General features: G+C 43.4%; 1 protein-coding gene and 1 long non-coding RNA gene across 2 annotated transcripts in view; one reads left to right on the plus strand and one right to left on the minus strand.

Annotated features, from left to right (window-relative positions):
* The first annotated feature begins 807 nt into the window (after positions 1 to 807).
* LOC105277170 (DNA-binding protein D-ETS-4) overlaps positions 808 to 25,493 on the plus strand; it is a 32,199-nt gene continuing 7,513 nt past the window's right edge. The window contains exons 1-4 of the mRNA XM_020030949.2: positions 808 to 1,187; positions 22,306 to 22,694; positions 22,963 to 23,615; positions 24,988 to 25,142. Of these exons, the coding sequence (XP_019886508.2) occupies positions 1,152 to 1,187; positions 22,306 to 22,694; positions 22,963 to 23,615; positions 24,988 to 25,142 (1,233 nt within the window). The 5' untranslated portion in view covers positions 808 to 1,151. The remainder of the gene's footprint in view (positions 1,188 to 22,305; positions 22,695 to 22,962; positions 23,616 to 24,987; positions 25,143 to 25,493) is intronic.
* LOC105277169 lies at positions 2,778 to 16,008 on the minus strand. The gene is made up of 2 exons (XR_893558.3): positions 14,934 to 16,008; positions 2,778 to 4,104 (listed from the first exon to the last, which is right to left on the minus strand). It is a non-coding gene; the product is annotated as an uncharacterized LOC105277169 (long non-coding RNA).

Below are 25,493 nucleotides of genomic sequence, written 5' to 3' on the forward strand. Positions count from 1 at the left end.
TTAATTTTGATCATTTATCCTCTCAGGAGTGTTGTAACATTGATTTATAACTGTTACTGACACAAGACGATAGAAGGTTTCCTAATTGTTTTTGAAATATTTACTCTTTCATACTCGAGTATCACCGTTGTTCGTAAAGATAATTAACTAATTAAATATATAACTTTTCTCGTTGTGTATACCTTTTATCTCGCTATGCTAGGTAACAGGTAAAATCGACCGATTGCTTATAATTAAAGCTAAAAAGAGGGAAGAAGTTGCGCGCATGTGCGCCGATCTTTAGTAGGTCGCTCAGCTCTTCCGAGCGTACTCGTTCCGAGTCGCTCTTGTGCGTCGCAGCGTATAGCAGTCGCGAAAGGCGAAATGCGTGTCACGATCGTCTTGTCTCTCGTCTTTGGCTGCGAGTAACTCATCTTAAACATTAGTGTTGATTTTTGACAAACTTATTGAGACGCTTCAATGTATCACGATCATCAATCGTAGTGACAAAGAAGGCAGATTTGTGATCGCATTTTTTATGTGAATTTCAGTGTCATGTGCATCATTGGAACGCTAATCTGCCGCAAGGATATGCATAGCAAGCGCGGAAGTTGCTAAAGTGCAGCAGCAACCACGTGTTTGTCGCGCTGAAGAAATTCGCGAATGTGCGAAGGCGGAGCAATGCGCCGCTCCGTTCGGTCGATCGGCAAAGATCGTAAGCGCGCTCACAATTGCACATGCGCAAATTAGTAGGTCGCGCGTCTTCGGCGACGCTCGGTTGTCTTCGGTAGCGTTCGTTTCGATTCGAACGCGCCCACCGACTCCCGCCACGCGCTCGACGCGACGGTCAGTCGGTTGATCGTACGCGACAAACGAGGGCCGCGAGGAGTCGCGAGGATTCGCGAGAGGCACGGCCGCGCACGCGACGAGGACGGAGAGACGAGGAATCGTGATAAAGCAACGGGATTAAAAGCGATAAACGACGAAAGCATACTGGGCACAGAGGTGGATCCGGTGGATTTTCCATCGTCGTCGTCGTCGTCGTCGGCAACTGCGCGAAGACGCAATAACGTCGATCTCTCCTCTCGATCGAGAGCGCCCAGAGATCGATCCTCGCGCGCGAGGACGGCAGCTGTCAAAAGTGTAGAGCCGTGAGCGAACGGGGGCGAAATATGGTGTATGGAGGAGGATTCGACATGGTGGAAACGGTAAGTTCTTTTCTGATTTATCATGTTTTTATTTGTTATATTTCTTTCCTTTTTTTGCGTCTTAGACAAACCGTTCATCTTCAATATCTCAGTGCCATATATTTTAAATGTGCCTTACATGTTCAACTTTGAATATCTAAGTAGCTTGAAGAGAAATTTAAAATCGTTGATTGCACTCTCGAACACATTAGGTGCTTGTGTTTTGAGAGTAAGATAAATTTCGTTCACAAGTGATAAATTTATCGTGTAATATTTGTGGAGCAAAAATTACGTTCTTTTGTATGATTTTTTATTTAACACCGAGAACAATTGTTATTTTTAATATTAAATCTCGTAAAAGTAAATCTGTACATTGGATAGAAATATAAACGAAACAGATAAAAGCAACAATTAATCATGCTTTCAATGTCTCAAATTAATTTCGCAAAGAAAGTTGACAAATGTTAAAATTGTATTTTGCGTATCGACACAAATCAATGTGTAGAAGACATTGAAAGATCAGCGAAAGAATAAAGATCCAATGCTTGTTTGTGCGATGCAGTGGTTACGGCCCTGTTGAAGAAAGACACGAATCGACGAGTCGGTCGTACGGAAGGCTAACTTTCGAATCTACCACCACTATAAAACTGGCAATGTCGATAGTGAGGTACGAGAACCGAGAAATTCACTCGGTTAGTACGTGATGGAAAATTTCGCGGTAAAAACAGAAGCGAAATCCACTGCCGGCTCGTGGTTTTCTTGTGGCGACGCGACTTTTACCGAGTTTATCGCCTTCCGCAAAACGTGTCGCCTCGATAGGACTCGGCATCCACACGAATTGGATCGCGTCTTCCGTTATTTCACTTTTGAGCTGCTGGGTGCGATTGTTCCCTTTTTGCATCTTCCATTTGTTTAACTAAACTGAAGTAAAGAATAAATAAATTAAATATTTAAAATATAAATGAAATGATTGTTGAATTCCATACCATCTGTCTGTTATAATATCAATTATTGTATTAATAACGAAAGTTATTAAAGTTATTAAATCTATTAAATTTTTGTTGGTATAATTGCTTGAATAGCTTTCTTCTATTACTTAAATTTAAATTTAGTAAACAATAGTAATTTCATAACACTTGAGTTATCATTTTTGTATGGTTGGAATAAAGTGAATTGGTATGAAGGCACAAAGATTTCGTATGATTTTAATGGAAAAGTATAAAGTAAGTTTATCTTTAGCGATATACGCGAAAATACGGTACGAGAGGTACTTGATACGAATGCACGATTAAATGGCGTTTTTAACTGCTTTCTTCCACAGCTGGACTTTGCTTTCCGAATAATAAATTGCGTTTTGTTGTTCCATTATCGCCGCTTGTAAAAGATAATTGAAGTATTTACAAAGTCTTTTCTGGCATCGGAATAAATAGCGATTGTATATCGTTGCAACGATAACATTTGTGGAATAGAAATTTAGAAAATAGTTTCTCTCTTGTAACAAGGTTTCTTTTGGCGAACATAATATGTACACGCGATTTAGATCCTGACCTTAATCGATACATTGACGATGCAATTTCAGTCATGTTGCTTTAGTTAATTGTACAATATTTAACATGATATTTTCATTCTTTTTTATTTTTACACATCATCGTTCAGTATTTGAATATTCCTTTAGAAACTGTTAAAAATTTCTACAATCAAGGAAAAAACATACTTTTCCATCTCCTATGATACACCGCCGCAATCGCATTTTTTGAATTTATATCGGTTTCAATTCTCAATGAACCTTCCATCAGTCTTTAGCGAAAAAAGTAACGAATTCAAGAGTTTCTCGTTCCAATCGTCTTGCTCTCGTGTTTCAGCCTTTGTCCAGATTATCGTGCGTATTTTCGGTCGCCGATACGGGAAAGCACGTGCCCATATCGTGCGAAACTTATTGTCGGAGATAGCTCGGCATGTGTTGCTCTCTGCATGTCGGATCGAGTCGGATCGGTCGCATAAACAGGGTGTAATTAAAAAATGTCAGTAGCCGGTCTTTGTGTGCCGCAGGAGCATTGTATATAGCAGGCGTCCTTGCCAAGCCAATTCGAAATCCTGTCTCGCGCGGACTCGCATTAGCGAGGGCGTGGTTGGTCGTTCGTTCCTGGTCCGAGGATAGCCAGCCTCGTAGTAATTGCACCAGACTCGTTTCCACCGCACGACTTTTACGGTTTCGACTTCTCCCCGCGCCTCTTGCTCCCCTCTCTTTCTCCGCTTCTCTTTCTTCCTTGTTGTCGCGAAACTTGCAAGTGGATGTCACCTCGCAAAGATCCGTCTTGCTTTTAATATGACGACTGGTAATATTTGATTTGATCATTCGCTTGCTGTCGGAACTCCTGGATTTCGTTTGACTCGGATATTTGACTCACTATAGCTCTGATAAGCTCAGACTTCGACGCCAACATACTTAACGTTGAAAGTTGCGGAGAAAAAATTTCATGGCGCCCGATGAAATCTTTGTTGAGTCAAGCACAGATGAAAAGTATCATTCTTGCTATCTCTATGAAGGTTCTTTTATAATATGCGCACTGCACGTGAAAAGATTACAGATAATATATTATACGCAAAGCTATTCACAGGGATATTTCTGTTCTTCGACTTATTCATAGTTCGTAAAGTATATAGAAAATGTTCGACGTCAGAGTTTTTTCCGCGATCATGTTATAACGGTCGTTGATATTTATTACGGTAAAAGTTCGCTATTTATTGTACATAGCATCGGAGTCAAAGGTAGAACGTGAGTCGATCGCCAATGCAAAGAACATTTTCGCGAGGTGAATTAAATCGATTCATTCGAGGACCGACTTTTTGGCTTTCTTGGAACTGTGACATTGCATCTTACCCTCTCTTGCTGCCCTTTCACCTTTATCTTTCTCCTTTTTCGTATGCCGTTTTAACTCTGTAAGAAACCAAAGAACTCGTATTATTTTCGACGAAAATTGTTTAAATTTTGAAACTTTTATTAGTCTCTATTTTTTTAATTTTAATTAATAATTAATAATTTTATTTGTGTTTTTGTTCCTTTAAATACCGTGAGATTATGATTAATAGTTTCAATTAAAAGATTAAAGATTTAAATTTCTGATCATAAATATTCTAGTATACCTGCATTTTTATCTTTTTCAAAGAATTGCGGTTACTGGATTATAAATGTAGATGCAGCCAAATACAGGTTATTAATACAAATGCAAAAATATGCGACAACTAAAAATAGCAAAAAATACTTGTTTTTGTATATTCGTTTATGGAAAGTTCGTAAATTAAGATTATTGCGTAATTTTCGGCACATGTTACAAAGATACATTTTAGAATCTGATGATGATTCAGACGATCTTATATTTGCTCTTGTATCGGCCTTTAAAATTAATGGGGAAAAGATGGCATACATAAAATGGAAGATGTTAAGCAACAGTTGGCACTTATTGCGTTATTTAATTTCACTAATAACGATTTAGGCTAATAACAATGCTTTTATGAGAAATAATTGAATGGACAGGGTTGAAGTCTCCGATTCTCAGGCTTGGACATGTAACTGATATAAAAGTTTTGGCATTGCATAATCGCGGAGATTTACGGTGTACCAGTTCAACTACGCAGCCGTACGGTACCGTTCTCTCGTACTTAAGGGACAAGAAAGGTCGTCGATATCGCTAACGCAAGCGAGGTACGGATTGCGCAACTTCAGCCGTGTCGAACGACCGGCCCTCGCAAGAGCGACGTCGGGTTGCGTGTTGGCACCCGCGATCTACGATCTAGGATCGATCCGCGTCTCGAAATCGAGGACATTAATCAGCGTTCGGCGGCGTTGCGCACGTGGGTGGCCGTTACTGACGTAAATCGCAATGGCTCTTTCTCCGGCTGTGCGTTTACTCGTGTTGCGCGAGGTAAATCGAGCGAGGTCGAAGCTCCTCGGCGAGGTGAGGCAAGGCAAAGCAAGGCAAGCCGAGAGCGCCGGATTTTCGAAAGGCAGTTTCAAAGGTCGATCGCCCCCTTCGATACTTCTCGGTTCCCATCGAGAAAGCGAACTCGTGCAGCTTATGCGCTCTTGCATAAAAAAAGAAAGTGTTTCTGGGAAATACCACGTGCGAGTTCCCACGATTTATCGCACGGGACGTACGCGAAGCGTATCCGCGAATTCGATCACCGTGCGATTAAGTACTGATGATCGGAAGGGAGTCATTATAATCATCAGTGAAAGATCTGTCTTCTTGTATCCAAATATCACTTGATTCCGTCACCGATGTTCATCACTCGCTGATGGTACCGAGTTTAATTTGTTTTCTTGTGATTTACGCTTCCGAATTGCACGATCAATTTCACCGTTACACAAAGTCGCAGGATGATCGCTAAGATACGCTTTTCCTTCTCGTGGCCTATTCTTTGTATACACTGCACCGGATTCTTGCTAACTTGCGAAATTTACGACACCATTACGCTCCGACATCCTTTGTCTTGTCGCTCAAGCGAACCGTTCGCTGTTTTCGTGCCGACTCTCGTCAATCGTCGCTCGTGAACGCGACAGAGTATCCCTCCGATGCTTAAATAAAATTTGCCTTCCTCGAGCAGTGGAGTTCCTACGACCCTTATCCCAATGACAAGATGCTTTTAAACGTGCTAAATTGAATAAGTCTCATGCGATTTTAAATAAGGCTACCATAAAATCTTAATAAAACGTTTTCAAGGTTACAAATCCGGGGAAGACTTGTCCATTAAGTTCAAAAATTGCCTACAATATTGTCATAAAAATAGCATTACTTATGATAAACGGAACATTCAAAGGGAGATGCGCAGTCGACGAAAGCTGCGTATCATGTTCGTACTCGCATTTGAAGGCACCGCACGTACGCGCACCTCTGACACCGTGCCTCGACGTTATTGCCGATGTTACCGGCGTTTACGGTTAATGCCGCCGTGCAAAGCGCGGATTAACTGTACGGGAAGTCATAAGGGAGTAAATACGGCGCGTCCGATATCCGAGAGCGACCGGATTCCGCAGTTGCAGCGACCGTTGCAGAGGCGCGTATCCGGACAGGAGAAGACCGAAAGTTCGCGCCGCGGCGTTCTTGGTCGATCAGAGGAGGAAACAATAAAGAAACGGCTTACGACCCGCGTTTACCGCTGCGTGCGTTCCAATTACTGCGGTTGGCGCCTCGCACGCACCGCATGTATCGCCCGAGAACGCACTGCTGCTACAAGCTGTGGGTTAGACGTGTCGATGCGTGTGTTGGGTATCGAATGAAAAAGTCACGATAATCGACCAGAAATTATCGGTGCTTTCCTAACGCGCGTGAATGCTTTATAATAACACCGCTGATGCGCATACACTTGCGCATTCCGATTGAAGCACGCTATTAAATGTAGTTTAGTCTATCCAATTTCAGTTTTATTTTATCTTCGTAATATAGAAGAAGATGATTTTACTTTCATAATATAGTTATTTCCAGATTGAGAATTGAAAAGTTGCTTTTTAGAGTTGATTGTTATTTATCCGTTCAAGTGCGAGAATTGTGGAGATTAGCATATTACATAGAGTTCTTCTGCAATTTATCGCTTTGATAAATTGCAGTTTCATTTTTTTTTGCATTAAACATTGCTGCGATCATGAATGTCATAAGACGTGCAAGAACAAGTTTCAAGTTAGTTGCTATATGCTAAGCGCGTTGTGCAGAGTCTACTCCCTGATATATCTAACATTCCTAACAGAAGAAATAAAAGTAACAATTAACAATTTTTACTATCGATTTTTCATCGATGTGAAAAGGTACTTGACATTTCCTCGAGTTCACACTCGTAGCCACTTTGTAATCATTATTGTTTTATTACGCGAGATAAAGTACCTTCTACTATGCACATGTACTTCCTTGGAAGTCACAGTCACATTCGTGATAATTTGCTTCTTTTTCATTTTGATTTCTTTTGCACAATGTGTGCAAAAGAACACATTTTAATATATTCTTTGTTTACGACATGTTTATGACGTTTAAAAAATAATTTTTCGCGTCCATTTACAGAGAGAAGGAATATATATTATTTCATAATTCACGTAGAGAAAAATTAAATTACAGAGAGTAACGATAGCACGTAATTGAATTCTTTATTCGAAACTTTTTCTATATTGAGGGATTAGGTATCGTTAATGTTCCTCTCGTGCGCATTTAACTTTTAGTTCCGTTTAATTCGTTCCGCACGTAGAAAAGAAATTCTCTTACAGCCCGAGACTTAATTTGTAGCTACCTTCGATCGCTTAGAAGCGTAATCGCGCTTTCTTCCAATTTGCCTCGGTTATGTTGCGTACGCTGTGGTATTTACGCGTGGCTATACGTGATCCTCGCATACGTGGGCAACCGCTGCGGCAACCGAGTTTCTTCGGTACGTGACTTTACCGTTAGGCCACTTCTCTGCTTCTTCTGTCCGCGAGTTGCCTACATACGGAACAGCCACTATACGTGCGTTTAATGAACGAGTTTTCGATGCTTCGTCCTCTCTCTCTTTCTCTCTCTCTCTTTCACTCTGTCATCCGTGCTTACGTCGGTTAAGCACGGTGAGCGATTGATGATCCGCATCGCTGCAATCGGTAAAGTTATTTCAATTTTAATCAATTTTATTCAATCTCTGAAGCATACAACAAACGTGTTCGTTCGAAAATATCAGTCTACGCGCACAAACGCAGGCCGGAATACCTGAGGATATAAGTTTTCGGTATTTCTCATTAACAATGCGACTCCGAGGCAAAAGAAGAGATCTCCTCAAGATACGGGAAGAGGGTGGGTTTGCAGAAGCAACAAGAGTGCGCGAGAGACATCGCCGAGAGGGAGAACACGAGTTTCATTTGAATAGAATAGGTCGATAGTGATTTACGATACTCGGTGCCGTACACACTCGTGACCGTTTTCCATTTCTCCTCGGCGCTCTTTGCCGCCCCGTTCTCTGCCTCTTTATGAACGTCGTACACACGTCGATATCAGAAAATTCAGGTAATACTCGAGCACGGCGCTCGAGAAACTTGCGCTGGGAATGGCAACGACGCGCACAATCGACAGCTACGACGCACGGCTAATTGAAAAGACACGGCGCATGAGAAGTCCAACGCGAATGCATTTTCTGGAGAGAACGCCGGTGCGGTTTATAAATAACCACAGGTAAATAATGGCGCGTGGTGCACGTCGTATGACCGTTGCGTCAGATCGCGTGGCCCTCGTGAGAGAGAACTGAGAGAGAAATGTTCCGCTGTAAAAGTTACAGCGAACTTTCGAGGCGGACGATCGCAACGGCACCGCAACGCACGGTCGTTGTCGGGGAACGGTAATGACGGCCGTATTTTATTTTCTTTTTTTAAACGTGATCGATACGCCATGTGCGAACGCTAATATGCAACGAGGGCAAACAGGGAAATTGCACGATTTCTAATATTACACGCAGTTTCGCGGTGTGCGGGCCGCGGTGCACGCCAGACTCCTCGACGCCGCGAAGAATGAAACCCCGTGGTGACGCTATGCGTGAACCAGCGCCGGTGCGTTCACGTGCAACGGTATCTCCTGTGCGACGTCTGACTTTGACGAGCCTCATTCACTCGGAAGCATCGACCACGCGTATACAAACGGAGAAAAAGAAAGAGAGAGAAGTAGAATAATTAACTATTGTGGACGTACATGAGCACGTAATTACCAGCGGAACGAATCGCTCGCGTTGTTCTACATAGGTAAAACAAGCGAGCGAATTAAAAGAGGCGTGAAAATAAGAGGATTATCGTGGATCGAGAGTTTTGGGCCAAATAAATATCCAGTAACGATACTTTTATTCGCATTCCTGCTCAAAGACCTGAAAAACATTGATCGATGGTAACAAACGGCACAATCGCAGCGCGAGAGGATGGCGGCAACACGCGTATCCTATCTGCGAGCACACGGAGGCGGGTTCTCAGAACGGCAGGCCATTACTGGTACACGACCGCGTACTGATATCTCAATACGTGCCCTTAGCTCGAATCCATTATAATGCCTCGGGTGTACCGCGAGGACAATCGTCGCGCGGTCGCGTAGGGAGAGAGCCGTTCGGTATTGCTCAATGGGGCTATCCACCAGCACGTTCCAGGAACGCCTCCTGGAGTCCTTTCGCCGCGAATTCTCACTTTTGCCCGTCTCCGCTCCGGTCGTAGAAGGATTCGTCCACGTTCTACGCTGTCGCGAACGCTCACGCGCACATTGGAGGAGATACTTAGAAACGAATCCCGAGGGGTAGCTCGGGATTGTTGAACCTGTAGAAGATGACGGCGCGAGCGTGGATCGCGCGAGGATCGCACTCGAAAGTCAGGATAAAGTCCTGCACTGGAACGGACACCGCATAGATCGCTCGAGCCATCGCGGTTGCATACTTTGCATTTACATTTCAGAGTGCTGGACGATAAGGGCCATGCGAGTGCCCCGGGAAAAAGTGCCGCACTCGCGTATCGTATCCGATATTCGATGGAGGAACGGGCTGATCGAATCCGCGCGGCGCGCGCCGTCATACCGCGGCCGACGATAAAATCGCGTTGCAGCCAGCATCCCGAGGAGCACCGGGCGTCGTGGATGCACTTAGGGACGCGAATTATCGTGTCGCCATGAGCCGTAAACATGGCGATGTTATGTCTTCAGCAGAAAGTATCGATACCCGCTCTTCTCTCGCGATTTGCTCGCCCCCGCGTCGCTCATATCGCGCGAGCGTTGCTCCTCGCTGGTACCACCGGAGAATGCTCTTGTTATACGCGCATTATCCTGCGAAACGATGATTGACAGACGTTTATTGCCTATTAAAGGGTCTGGGAAACATCTGAAATTTTCGCATGAAAGGTCGGCGCACGTATAAATGCGTGATATAATCCGCTTCTCGTTCACATCTAGCCAGGAAGGAGAGGGTATGACAATGGTATAGTTACGTGGGTAGAACGGACGAGAAAACTGTGCGACTCCTACGCGAAAGAGTTTCCAGCCTTCCAAGAAGCAGTGCGCTTTTAAGTGTGCACTTATTCGGTGTGTGTCGCGTTCTCCTTTTTCTCTTTACGTCGCCCTTGTCCTTTACAGTTTGACGTTGAGCATCGGAGCGGCGATGTCGCAAATAGTCTCACTTATTTGAGCTCGGGCGAGGAAGGTGCGGTTAAAAATTGATATGAATCAGATCGAAAAACGTGTCGGAAAAATTCGATACCTGCCAGCGCCAAGCTAACTCTCGATCATCTCCATAACTTTACTTACATAAATTTAACCAAAACGTTTTTCGTTTTTGATCGCCTGCAACTTGACAAATATTGATTATCACTTTATTTTTAACTTGCTACACGCTTCTCTTTTTCATCTGTTTTTTTGTTTTGGGATCGTGTTCACTCTCTCGACCTGACCAATCTGGGCTCGATCTTGCTGCGTTTGTTGGTCCCTCCGCGTATGCGAGCCACGCTCTGCGCCGCTGAATTAAACATAAGTCAGTGCGCACGTAAGATATGCCGCGAATGTTACTGGCGGTTATAAAACACGACTCGATAGGTGTATCCGCGCCACGTGCAATTTTTCGGGAATAAGTCCATCTCGCTTGCCCGTTACAAGTAGCTATCTCTCCCATTTTCAATTGTAAAGCAACACAATCTTGAGACTGAAGTTACGAATTCGAATATTTCGAAGCAAGATAAAAGCGATCCGGGATGATTTTTCTGAGCATAATCTGCAACGTTACATCTTGGTCTGAATCTGGCCGGGATATCGTGTCGAGTTCAGCAGTTTAATATTAATAATAACTGTTAATCTGAGAAAGTAATGTGTGTGGAACGGGTGTTTATCGCATACCCGTCGTGTTTGATCGAAAAGGAACACAAACCGTATTTCCGGACCGCGTCGCACCGTCGATGTACCGTTGCGTCTTGCATCCATCGCGATAAAGCGCAGAGACCCAGAGCGCGACTCCCGTAATTATCGTCATTACCGTCAGTGCCTCATGTAACGCGGATATTCGTCTCTTCCCCCTCGGGTCTCCTCGTTCCCGCGTTGCCTCGGATCGTCGCTTATTAAGGAATAAATTATGTCATAACGGTTTGATCGGAGTCGCCGTGCAGAGAGATATGCGCGACTGGAATGCTACTTGCACGTTACGCTGATGCTAAACGCAGGTAAGACGAGTATCATCGCCTATCAAGCGATCAAACTAGTTTACCGCGGAATTCCGCCATCAAAACTCGATGCAGATATCTGTTCGATGATTTTCTGATCGAAATATTATAATAAATATGAAAGAGCGGAAATTCGATTGCAATGAAGGAAAATGGATCGATCATTCTGATGTGTTAACGTCCAACATCGAGAAATATTAAGTGGCGTTCATATCACATAAAATATTTGAAACTGTTTGATTTGTAATTTATGTCAGAGAGAGATTTATGTCAGATACCAATTAATTTGACTTGATCTGGTGTGATATCTTTGAAATATCTTGTGGAACTTAGAAGCTATGATATATAATTATTGGAGTAGTTTTATTGTATTCTTTTCTCGCGGGGAGATTGTTGTCACATGTCATAAATTTGGGCTTTGTTTATTATTACTTGGAACTGTAGTGTTTGCGATCCTTACAAGATGTTTACGCGTAGTACGACATGTATACGTATAATAACGTATTGAAGCTGCGGAATGTTCTGTCCCTCCTTCTTTTTGCCCCTCTCTTCATATTTCTTCTTGTCGGCGAGTTATATTCACTCATCGAGCTATTCACAGTCGTCTTACAACTGGAGGAGGTGTAACCGCCCCTCGTTCCACCGTTCTCTTCCTCTTTCTCTTTCCATCTTTTTCTTCGCCGTTCCCTTTTGCGAGATGCAGGCATCCTCTCCTTGCCGCTCGTGCGACCGCACGTTTGCCGAAGAGAGGTGGTCGTTCCTCTCCCGCGGCGGCAGAAACGGACTGGTAGCCTCAAGGCCGGTCACTTCGGGTTTTCCAAATCGTGGTCCTGCATGACGGGCAACTTCCTATCATCGTCCTTGTCTCGTCCACGTGCTTGAAAGAGGCAAAGAGAAACGGGCAGACAACCGCGTCGATGTAACTCGACGACAAAAAGTCGCGTAACTGCTCGACGGCGCCCCTTCGACGTCGAAATCGGTGATCGAATTGGTACACGTACAAGGACATAATTCGGTCAATAATAGAATACTATAGCGTTAGATGATTTTATCTCAGAATGTCGGAATGACATAAGAAAAGATCAAAAGGAATGCGTGACAAAAAATTATAGGCGTCCCAATCTATCAAATTAATTTACTGCGGCGTATTCTTGGCTCGGCGAAGAGATTCCGCGACGCTTTTTTCAGAAAAATTTCAACGATGAATTGGGCTGATGCAAAAAGATTCGTGCTGTATTGTAAAAAATTATATTAATGTCCTCTTTAACGATGTATAGAGGAAAGGCGTTGGGACCACAATCCCAAAATGGATTTGCCTTTGGACAGGCCAAAGTCTGTCGAATTCTTTCGACTTGTTATCAGAATACCATGAATAGATTACAATGCAATAGTTTGAGAGCTAATTGTTTTTTTGTGTCGATCGATTTCTTGCGATCAATCTCTGTATCGAGACAACTGTAGCTGTAGCAATTTTCTTTGACATGTGGCTAATCTAAAAACAGCGCAAGGTCTTGTACCGCGAACGACAAGGGGCCCCCTTCGAACACGGAAGCATACCTGTCGAAAGCACTGTCATTACCATATTTCGTCATCACATATAGGAAGTATTCTAGGACAAACTAGATTTTTACGTCGTTATCATAAGTTTCTCGTTGTCGAATTTCTTGGGAGAAACGCCGTTTTTCTCGTTCTTTCATGTTCCAGCGTTCCATATTCGGATTGCTCGATTATGTGAAACACGGTGCAAATTTTTCGCGATTGTAACGCCTGCTGTAACATTGTGCAACATGGTGTACGCGTGAAGCGCACGCACACATACGCACACATACGTAAGACATTACAGTCAGTCGCGGCAAGGGCGATGCGTGGGCGGTAAAGTGTTATTAATAGCGTACACCGTCGATATATCGGCTACGGGCGGCGCAACGATGCGCAATAATGAGGCAATTATTAACGAGAGTCGATTAGCGGCGTGAGAGCGCCCGAGGAGGAGATATTCCAGCGAATTTCTCATAAAATCGTCACGTGCGATCATTACATAAGTCTCGTGTGACATTATCGTAACGTGTCACGGCACATTTTTATTGTCAATCGAGCGCAATATTTTTTTCACCCTCGATTGTTTATTCAATCGATATTTATGCGTCCGAGATAAGTTTTTCAAATGGCTGGAGGAGGCGTTTACAATGTCTCATTATTTACAAAAAACGGAATTTTTATCATTATTATTGTGTCATTAAGACGCTGTTTAAGACGCACTTTGTGGCATTCCCTACATTAAATTAATTAACACATTTAGTCGACGCAGATGTATACGTTCAGAATTGAAGGAGAAAGAAACAAGACATAGGAAGCGCAACTAAAATGTCCAGGGCTCCATTAAGTCCATCCGAGTCTGAAAGAAAAAAAAAGATGAAGGATGGAGAAATAAACGGAACACGGGAACCGCGTTCACACCGACATTTGCGAATTTATCTCGCGCGATAAATGTGATGTTCGAGATCTGTAGTCTTTCTCGGACGAGAGGAGGCTACGAGTGGTCCAGGTGTTCGTGGCCGGGACTTCGGACGCGAATTTACGATCCTCGCGAGATCCTCCACGGACGGGGCAGCGCGCTGGGACACGATCCTCGTGGAGGATCTGAGGCGCCCGTGAGGCGCTTAATAACGCTACTTTAAGGCTCGCTCGCGCCGGACAAAAGCCGACCTGCCATAACTTCTTCACGGTGATGCACCGACGGCATTACCGTGGCGCGTTATGCCCCCATTATGCGGTATTATGTTACTATTTACGCTATCGCGGCTGCCTATTTATTTGTCTTGCCTCGCTGGCCGTTCTCGATCTTCCACTCGATCTTCCGCTTTTTCCTCCCGCGCGCATCTCTTCCCGCCTCTTCGTTCTCTCTCTCCCTCTCTCTCTCTTTGTGATAGGAGGTATTATTGCAGTGGTACCGCTGCAAACGTACGTACACGTAAATCACTGTCGACAAGTAGAAAATTATTGAACTGAATCCGTAACCGATCCGCAACAGATCCTTTCGATGGAGATCTTTACGAAAGATCCGCAACTTAAAAAACCCAGCCTGAGCAGAGATGCTGCATTAAATTATGTTACCTATAACAGTACTATATTCAAATAATTGTTTTTTCACGAATCGGTATACGTGGTCAATGGATTTCTATTACAGATTCGTGACCGCATAAATATCGAATGGAATATTGTTAAAGGAACGAAAGAACATCTAGCCGTTCGAGCTTCATCGCAAAAGTTTTCACCCGAAACCGAGTTCCTTCGGGCCTTCGCAATTGAGATTCGTTCTGCGCGGTAAAGAGAGAAACTCTCGAGTAAGGCCCGAGCCTTTCGATAATCGATGGGACAATCGTTTCTTCCTTCGGGCTGGGTAACGCGATTCTCCCTGGCCGCGGAGCGCCGTAGAACCGTAAGTATTCCGCGCGACTAGGGAAATGTAACTGTTACCGCGAAATAAAGCGTGGACTTAACGGCGGCGCGTTATACGAAAGAAAGACGCGGGAATAGGAGAACGCGGCGACGCGACCGTTTAGTCATTAGTGTCCGCGATATCGTCGTTTACCTACCGCGTGGTGATAAAATAACCATCGAGGGTTGCACTCGGTTGCTTGCGGGACACAGGATGGCTGTGCACAACATCGTCTATTCGCCGTTTCCATCGTCGTTGTCGTCGTCGTCGCGACTCGGCATTTCCGCACGGCGCGAATTATACGTCGCGTACGTTACGCGCATTATCGTTAAGCGCCAGATCGACTGTAATTTCTGTTCCCAAGTGCCACGTGGACAACCAGCTATGCGCTGCGATGCTCGCACGTTTGTTTTTCTCGCCGAGAAACGATATATTGATTAGAATGACTTATTGCTATTATTATCGTACGTGATTTTCTCTTCAAGTAAGAAAATTCTTCGACGCAGTCCCTCTTCCGTTTTTTCCGTCATTCAGTGTTCCGCAATAAGCGATGCAATTGAAGAAAAGATGATTCTATATAAGCAAGAAATAGGAAAAAGTGCAGATTAAATTCGTTTTATTATATTTGCAGTTTTACTTCTGGAAAGATTTATTCCGAGGAGTTTTAATTCGCTCACGTTGCAAAAAATCGTAAAAATCATGCATAGAACGTAATATCTGTCATAGTCTGTTATCAATGCCTATAAAACGCTACGACCGGCTGTTAAGCGAAAACGATCGCTATCGTTTTTCTTACTTATTCATACCTCGCACGACGGATAATTGATTACGCGAATAACCATACGACCGCACACATCGGAAAGAGATATTCTTCGCGCCGAGATTACACTTAATTTGTAATACTGATAGGAACTTTTTTATCGTAATTGAATTTCCTCGATGGCCTTGAAGCACGTAATTAAGGTAACATCCACTTCCGCGAGACAACTGCCGCGAAACGAAGAGAATTATCCGATCCTGATTACTCAGCGAAATGGACGAGCAAATGAATGGAAAAAGACGCGTAGAAGTGACGTCAAAAAAGATTTAGAGATTTTTAAGCGCGAGCATGTTGCAAAAATTATGAGGGAAAAATTTATTATAACGTTAATTAATTCCTTAATCAATTCCTGAATCAAAGAAAGCGCGGAAAATCAAATCGAATCTGTGCGTAATCTCAAATAATCGTCTCAGCTTACGCGCTTAATGAAGATGTAATTGCGGTACAATGGAAGATATCGTAAGTGGAAAGGTGTAATTACGATGAGCGAGGGGAATGAAAAATATAGAATCAGAAGTGGGAAAACCTACTACTCATTCGTTATGTTTATCTCGCCTCGATATATTGCGGTACTATTTTAATGCGGCTTCATGATGTCACGGCAATAGAGACGAGCGGCGATTAATCGAGGGAAAAAAATATGCAAATGACTGTCGAGTGTATCGTGGCGCGCTGCACTAATAATGCATAGAAATTAACCGTGGATAGCGAGCCGCAAAAGTACTTCCTGCATCTATGTTCGGGGAATAAATGAGTAATCATTTGTAACTGATGCTGATTGTGATGACGATGGTCGGTTGGTTTCTATACAAACGCGTGATGAATATTCCGCATGGCTTTTAATATATGTATGTTAACGAAGAAACACGTCGCGCCCGATAAACGGGAACGCTGTTACAAAACTATACATAGATACCGCACGGGATCGGTTTAAGTTGAATGGAAGTTTGCGAGGAGCTATTTCTTATCTGGTCGCTCGCATTGTAATTCATCTGACGCGAGTAAACATGTCACGTCTATCGTACTATAGTATTTTTCTTCCAGTACGAATGTAATTGTTCTTATGTAATAACGCATAATAATGCATCTTCTGTCGATCGATCGGCAAAGTTATGAGCTTTCCAGAATGTATTTACATTAAAGCTATAATTTAGCGTTGTTTTAATTCTTCTATTTTCGAGATGTCTGCTATTTTTAACATACTTGCGTTCTGATATTTTATTTCAACCAGTAGTGTTCTCGATTAATGTTTTATTGTCATTTTATTGTCTTTAATTATAACGACGAATTAACAAACTTAAACTTTCGTCAAAATAGGATTTCTTGTTCGCTTTATAATTGTTTAATTAAATTAAGAGATTTTATTCTTTTTTTTAAGTTAATGAAATTCTTTGGAAGGCCGATTAGTAGCTCCAGCGCTTATATATTTTATGCAAACATTTAATTTTAATGGCCGAAAGCGTGTAGTGCGTCCCGAAGCGAGACGAGTTTGAATGAGCGACGAACTGGAAACGAGGTTTCTAGAGTAATTCAGCGGTATGACGCACGCGAGCCACAATTTTCGCGTTCAGGTTGAGACGACTGACATCAGTTTGCCGCATTTAGCGTTTAACTGGAATTAATTGCACGATGCACGAATGTGTCCGAGCGAAATGAACGCATGGCAAGGTGAAAGAGTCGCTATTGGTCGTTCGCACATCGCACTTTGTCTCAATGATGGTGATTCGGGAGGAAATTCCTCTCATAAATATTCCGACTCGTAAAGCAGCATGATGATGCGAACAAAGTTACGAACAAACGTGTCTATGTATGTGTGCGATATATATATATAAATATATAAAACTATATGTACGGGATGTTTCGTTTTTACCGTATATATTTCAATGACAAATTCTTTGAACAATCTGGAGTTGATGTTTCTCTGCAGAGAGAACATCGAGGTCATCATTTGCCTCGTGCAACATTCTGCATATAATAAATGATCCGTGCGTCCGATTAACTTTTCTGCGAAAAATTTCTTGCCGAAAAATGCATGAAGGAAAATTTCGGCGTTGCAAGGTTACGTTCTTTCCTTGTTTTCTCATATCGCATATTAATAACGATATTATCGAGTGTATGACTTCAGGTGAAGTAATTAACAAGAATATCAGGTATGGTAGAATGGCTCTCTTAATTGCCGAGTGGAATTTCTATAGCGAAGACAAAGACAGAGTTGTCTCAATTAAAATGCAGTGGTCTTTTCATATCTCTTCATTAATTAAAGTATCAGATAAATACGCGATCTAATTAACAAGCAGCACGATGTAAAAATAAAAGCGCTTTAAAATCAGATTTAGATTGAGATCCTGGGATGAGATCGCAACAGATTTACATATCTGCTGGTTATGTGCAAGGCAAACACGTGACGTCAGGATCCTTTCTAAATTCCTTACGTCACAATAGAATAAGGATGATCTCGTGATGTCATTGCTCTTGATGGTTCCCACTTATCTCTCTTGGAACTCTAACGAGTTATTTGAAAGATTCCTGAGGTATCCTCGAGATCTATCGAATCGTTGCAATGTCTTAGCATTTTTTAATTTAAATAATTATTCCATAAAATTAGAACACTATGCGCAAAGATAGTTTTAAATTAATATCTCGCACATTACAAATCCGTTAGATTATTTATCTCAACAAGTATGTTGCTGTTTACCAAATACCATTAAGCCAATAAGGTCGAAAGTGTGATTAAATTCATTGCGTATCGGGTATTACACATTCTAGCTACATAAAATCACTACCGCACCCAGGCTCGTTTGTAACGCTCCGATTTCACCGAACGTTAATGTAATTTGCGTGTTACGAACACAGATACGAACTACAAATGCACATAAGAAGATAAGCGTATTTTTCGATATGCATTTTTTAAAGATTCCTGTTTTTATAGCCGCTTTGCGATTTTTCATATTCTTTTTCCTTGATCGTGGAATGCATATTCAGATTCCGCGACTCAGACATTTTTACGGTGCGCGAGCGAGAAACTTGCGATTCGACGTCGAAGAGAACGCCTCGTCTCTCGTTTCGTGGTCACGGTGTTATCGAAGGTCGCGATTTCTTACCCAAAATGTCACCGTGAGCGTCCAAAGTCCGGCGAGATCGTGAAGAAAGCTCGATTATTACGAAACTGCACGCTGCTGATAACTCACACATTATCGCGGGCAATTGCAGGCATTTCGGTCGTGATAATTCCTGTCATCACGACACTATATGTTATTCCTCGTGGTAATATTAATATCGGACCGAGGTGTATCGCATCACAACAAATCGATAATTCATCTTGTTTATCCATCATCAACATGAATTAACGAGATACGTTCCTCTCGCTTTGAAATCGTGATAACGTTTAAGAAATGCTTATGAAAAATGATAGAATATATTCATAATATGAATAATATATAAGCAATACGCTTAGATCACAGATTGCAAATATGTTATTTGTTCATTTGATTTGACACTAAATGGTACATCCTTCATGTGTAAAGGAGTGAACGCAAGTTTTGGAATAATCATTTGCGCAAAAGTGCGGGATAATGTGACGTCGGGACATCAAGCAGCGCCGTGTAGTTGCGAATAAATTATGGTGTTCAAACAGAACGGCGGTCTCTCGAAAATTATGAGGTCGCCCCGTGGCTGTACGGCCCGTGACTCCAGTGGAATCCCGTGTTTTCTGGACGGAAGGGGAGAATGCAGCTGCACCGGCGATTAGTCGAACGCGTGACGTCAATGACTTGTCTTTGCGAAAGGCACGAAAGGGAGGCAGCAAAACCCAAGGAGAGCCATTAAGGTCCCCCATGAGAGCACCGGCCTCGCACGCTCGCTATGCAAGTACACCTTATCGGGGAAACCAATTAAGTTTGCCGAAATTCCTTTTCCATTTCTTGACAATTAATTATAATGCACAAATATTAATTATATATTTTAATATATACAAAGTAGGATATCAAAAAATCTTGAAAAATGCTATATTGTCCGGCGCAGTTTGCTCATTACGCGGTTGATATTTCCGCGATGTAAATTGAAGCGCCTTGATGTTATCACGTTACAATGTCGCGTGTTGGCAGCTGGGTTTCACGTTTTCTTCAATCAGCCAGTTCTCCAAAACCCGTTCGGCGTGTCGAGACGTGAATATTTCGCACGGTTACGAATCGCCGGAGTCTCATGGTTTCGCGCGGGGGAAATCCAGGAAGGTTCTCCCGAGAGGTGCATCGTTCTTAGATTCCATCAGTATATAGATAAACATTCTCTTTCTCCTCGGAACCTTTCGAGAAACCCCGAGAGAGAGAATAAGCAGTACGCTTTTGCCGTGCTGGCTCGTATCTCTTTGGAACTACTATACGTGTGCCCGCTCGTGTACGCGTCGATGCGCGCGCGTGTCCTGTGCATGTGCACATACAGGGTGCTCGTGTGTGCGCGTGCGATCAAAGTGGGAGAGGTATTGTGTCTTTACGTTGTCTGAGAGACCGTGCCCGCGCGCGTACGTATGTCTGTGGGCATAATCGTTTATTTCGCGTCGACCTTTGCGGGGCACTACGTCAAAATGTCAGATGCGACCCCGCCTGAGCGCAGGGGAGATGCACTGGGAACGCTGTAATGGGCTTACAAAGCGTAACAAACTGATGCGAGGTCAAACACACGACGGGCAATAAACACACGTAGAGATAAATGGGCCCTTAAGGTGCACCACACCGGGCCCGTCGGGAGGAGAGTGTTTCGTCTCTCGACGCGCATCTCGACGTTTTGTTTGCCGCACGTACCAGCGCGAGATCACCGCCGATGATTCGAGAGCATGGTCCCGAACTCTCTGGTCTGTTCGCGAGTTTCCAGAAATCAAGGTCTCCGCGTTGTGAATGAACAATTGCGGAAACGATTATCTTTCCTTAGACATCAGCATCCTGACGAATGGACGCTATTTCTGGAAAATTTCTTTCCGGGAGGTGGAAATTTTTCCTGGTTGCACGCATCCGTTTTTTATAGAGAGATGCAGTTTAAATATATATATCTATATATTTTTTTATACTGAATTTTTTAAATAAATGCGATATTAAAAAGCACGTGAGTGGCCATTCAATTGTCAGCAGGCATAGATCCTTTAACAATCATGAGTTTGATTGGCCTAATGTTAGGATTGTACATCATGAAAAACATTTAAAGAAAAGAGAAATCGCAGAGATGTTTTTCATCAAAAGAGAACCGAATGTGATCAACTCACAAAGGGACACGGATAATCTGCCATGCATTTATGACGCGGTTTTTGAAAACAGGATCACCTTGTTGTCAATTGTTTGGCTGCTTTCTTGCTGTGCGGATGTGAAGGTCTGTAATTATTTAAGACTTTAAGTTATTCTCTGTCAGTAAGTAGTAGTCATTATTAATTAAAGTTAAATATTATTGTCGTTTCATTTTATTTTCATATTTGTATATTTTTATTTTAGAGAATGACTTATTAGACGTTATTTTTTTGTCCACTTGATAAGGACCAGAAATCGCGGTCGAAACGTAGTGGTTCATTTGTTCTTTTGCTGGTTTTGGTCAATAAAGAAGATTACCAATTGAATTTTTTTAGTTTAGTGTACTTTCTCTTTATGAGCATTTTACGTCATTTCGCAGCGCCATTAAATTTTTAATTTTTCTAGGCTTTATTATACCTTTACGTTGCATTTCGCATCGCGATGTATATTCTCGAGCTGGCTCTTTCGTTTCTCGTCTTCGTTTTGCCACGTTACGAAACAGTCGCACGTTTCAGGCTCTTCGCTCGACAGGACGAGCGTCGCGTCGCCGCGTGCAGAAAGATGTGCGGCGCGATCGCCATGAGCGACTCGCGGAGCGTAACAAACTGACGCGGGGTCAAACGCACGACGGGCAATAAACACGCTGGAAGATAAACGGGCAATTGGGTCCACCCGAGGCCCGGTCTCTCTCGGAGAAAGTGTTTCATCCGTGGATACTGGTGCGGTACCGCGCGGTGGTTTTCGCTTTCGCACGGATCGATATGAAGAACAACGCACCGTCCGGAGTACAAAAGCCGGTCGGTTTATCGCTCCTCTATGGGTATAACACGTTTACACCCGCTTTATGATCCATTTGCGAATAGGTACCGGTTCCCTCCGCTCTTTACCGCCCCGCTATTCTATAAAAATTATCATTGCTACAGACGGCACCTGAAATACGTTGAAATCGGACGGTCCTTGCCACTATCTGCGCGCGAAGCACGCCAGTTTTGTCGAATTCGATTTCCAATAATGATGATGGATAGTCTGTGTACAATCTGCAAAAACTATCTGTATGATTATCACATCTGTTCTGGAACAACTACGAGAATAATTGTGTGGGGTTTCAACGAACATGGAGATCTTAATCGCGTTTTCTTTCGCGCATCGCCTTTCCGCGCGTTTAATGTTATCGCGGCCGGTTCCTCCATTATGCGCGATCACCACGGTCCACTACTACAAAACCACAATCGCACTCTAATTGCGAGCATTAGCCACTTACGGTTGGAGCCTCGGTGCTCTCGAGATCGATCTAGCCTTGGCCGCGACGTGCGAGGCGTCTCGCTCGTCAGGCGGCGGGCGGTCAGCGCGCGGCTCCAACGTCGCTTTCTCTTCTCTACATTTTTTGCAAGCTAATCGCCGAACGAAATGTACGATCTACGATCTTGAATTCTTTTCAGATGCCGCAGACAGTGCCCACCGCGGCCGGCTACTCGCCGTCGTTCGACTACAGCACTTTTCAGTTCGATTTGTCCCTCCTGCCGGACGATTTCAGCCTGACCGGTGGCCAGGTCGGTCTGAAGAGCTCGCAGATCAAGCAGGAGGCTCGCTCACCACGTCCAGGATCGCCCACGACCTACCAGAGCCCGCCGTATCAGAACGGCGAGCTGCCGTTGTCGCCCAACTACTCGCACGAGGGATCCTCGCCGGGATACCCGACGAGCCCCTACTACGTACCTAGGAGCCCCCAGAGCGCCCAGTTTTATCCCACCAGCCCGGAACCGTCCGCCAAGCAGACGATCAAGAGAGAGAAGAGCCTCGATCTCTTGGCCATCCTTCAGGAATCCAGGTAGATTTTCACGCTTGGAAACCGTATCGTGATTTATTTACACACGCAATGTGCAACGTGCTAATTTGTGCTGCACGATAAGAGATTCTGATAAGCTGCATTACAACACACATTAATCATACATACATTACAATTTACATCGAATTACTTACGGCTTTAAATACTTATTTTCCACGATTTAATACCTTATCACGATTTCTTAAATATTAATTAATTAAGGATTTAATTTTTTAGTAGTATCAGTTCGCGCATTCTTGCATGATTGCAGACTCTTAGCTGAGAGTCTGGGCTACCGCGAGGACTCGACTGATTGCACGGTGCCCTGCACACCGCCCCGGAGCGAAGAGGACATCTACAACAGTCTCGACGCGGATTTCCTGCCGAAGAAGGAGGACACCAGCGTGCAGCAACATCCGTTGCTCAAGGAGATTCTCTTCAAGGAGGAGCCGCGATCCGTTTCTAGCAGCAACGGTTCATCTCCGTCCTCATTGTCCTCCACTTCGTCATCGCCCAGTCCTTCGAGCGAGTACGAGAGCAGCTCGGCATTGCGCGAGCTGCTCTTCAAGGGCGCTCCTCGCAAGGACCTGACGGAGATTCCCAAGACCATCCAGCCCAAGGTGGAACCAGCGCAAGACGAGCTGACGAATCCCTTGCAGAAGGAGGAGGAGCTCTTCAAGGACGGGCAGAAGAGCGACCACCAATTGCTGCGGGAGGTGTTGAGGGATACCAGCTTTCAGAGGAAGTACAATCTGAGACCCGTCGATCTCGGCGGCGTCGGTACCGGCTTCGTCGAGGACATGGAAGCTGGCGAATGCGTAGGCGATCTCGCCCGCGAGCAGCTCGAGCCGGTCCTTAGCCTGGCCATTCAGCAATTGCAGAAGGACTTTGACAACACCTGCGTGGCGCTCGGCATTCATCCAGGTGGGTCGGCCCTTCTCCCTTAAGGCGCGAAAGTTTAATTAGGATTCGATACGCTTTGTATGAGCTGCATTATTTAAAACGTTAGAAATGGCGATTCACTAGTGGTTAAATAGTGAAATAAAAAACTTGATCATGAGAAAAGATAAAATAGAATCATACCTTTTATGGTTTTGGATTATTGCTATTGCTGGAGTATTATAATGTGCGATGTTGCGTGTATATCCTTCTAAACACGCAATTCTTAATAACATGACAATGCAATGCACAATCACGTAGGCGATAATTATTATCATTTATCAGCCTCGCAATAATCGTTAACTAAGATTTCCTTCCGCGTCTCTTAAGATTTTATCGTCAGATTTTTTATTAAGATTCTCTCGACAATATAACTCGCTACAGTGTAAAAAAAAGAATCATCTATCGATGATTCTTAATTATTTTATCCCTCGATAGATTGCAATGCTAATACATTATTCGTTCTATAATGTATGATACATGCTTTAATACGTTTGCAATCGTAGGTGTGCGATTTTCCATTAATAAAATACCGATTCGTTTTAATCTTTCTCTAAAGATTTTTTAGCGTAGTTCTGGTTTGACGTTAAGCTTCGTTAATTCCTTATTTCCAACCTGCAGAGCGTATCTATAAACTCTCTCTTCGCGATCAGATACCAGAGAAATTTGTCCGTACCACTCAATGATGTATGGATGAAATGATTATGATCCAGCCATCAGAATTCCGACGCGTACCTCGATTTTCCTGACTAAGTATCGGCTAGCCTCGCTCCGTTAGACCTTCTCGTTACCTTGCCGCGGGCGCAATTTCGACGTCGTCGTCGTCGTAGTCGTCGTCGTATGCGACTGGTTCGTCTATTAGTCCGAACCATGATGTCACGCTTGAAATAAGTTACGAAGTGTCGTGTCGACGTGCTTTCACATGGAGTTACGAAATTACGGCGCTACGCCATGACGAAGATCCACGTCATCGACACAATTATGCCTTACAGATTTTGTTTTAACAAAGCTCTATACTAATTGATACACAGTTACTTCTATCCAACACTGCAACGCGAAACTTTACACTCGCTTTTATATGCTAGTATTACATTTAATTGCAAATATATTTTAATATCATCTTTTACATGAAACAACATGAATAGCGTGAAAAGCGTAACGCAAAAATTGTATGTATTTTTAATTTAAGTAGTTAGCAGGTAACATACGATATTAATAATTAACATTTAATTTTAACGTACTTTTTATTCTGGCATATTACATTGTACTTTCATAACGATGTACTGAATTTCTGCAAAAGCCTTCACGTTCTCCAAACCACGGAGAATAACGACAGATTCCCGGTTTTTAATTGCAGAGCCTAGACGCTGGAGCGCGGCGGATGTTGCAGCCTGGGTGCAGTGGGCTAGAAGGCAATTGCAGTTGCCGTCGGTGCCGTTGGAGAGCTTCAACGTGGATGGCGCGACATTGGCCTGCCTCACGGAGGAGGAATTCTGCCAGAGAGCTCCCCAGGTGAGTGTAAATGTATTTCCATCCGTTTTACCTTAGAATACAGACACAATGGAATACAAATAGCTTCAAAAGAGCTGTTGGGTTGTAATATATATTCGTTAAAATTCACTAAAAAAACGGAACGAATATGTTACAAGTTGATACATAAGTGATACATAAGAATACAATATTTCTTAAATATCGGTTCTAATTTTTTCAATTTCTCGTCTCTTATATTCTGCTTTTATATTTCATTGTGTTCAGCTCTTATCTTTTCTCATGTTTCGCATTAATCACGCTCGACTCACAATCTGACGTGTACAGTTACGCAATACCTGCGTCTACGACGATCGAGCTCGTTGGGAATCGGTG

The sequence above is a fragment of the Ooceraea biroi genome, chromosome 3 (assembly GCF_003672135.1).
Source record: "Ooceraea biroi isolate clonal line C1 chromosome 3, Obir_v5.4, whole genome shotgun sequence".
NCBI lineage: Eukaryota > Metazoa > Arthropoda > Insecta > Hymenoptera > Formicidae > Ooceraea > Ooceraea biroi.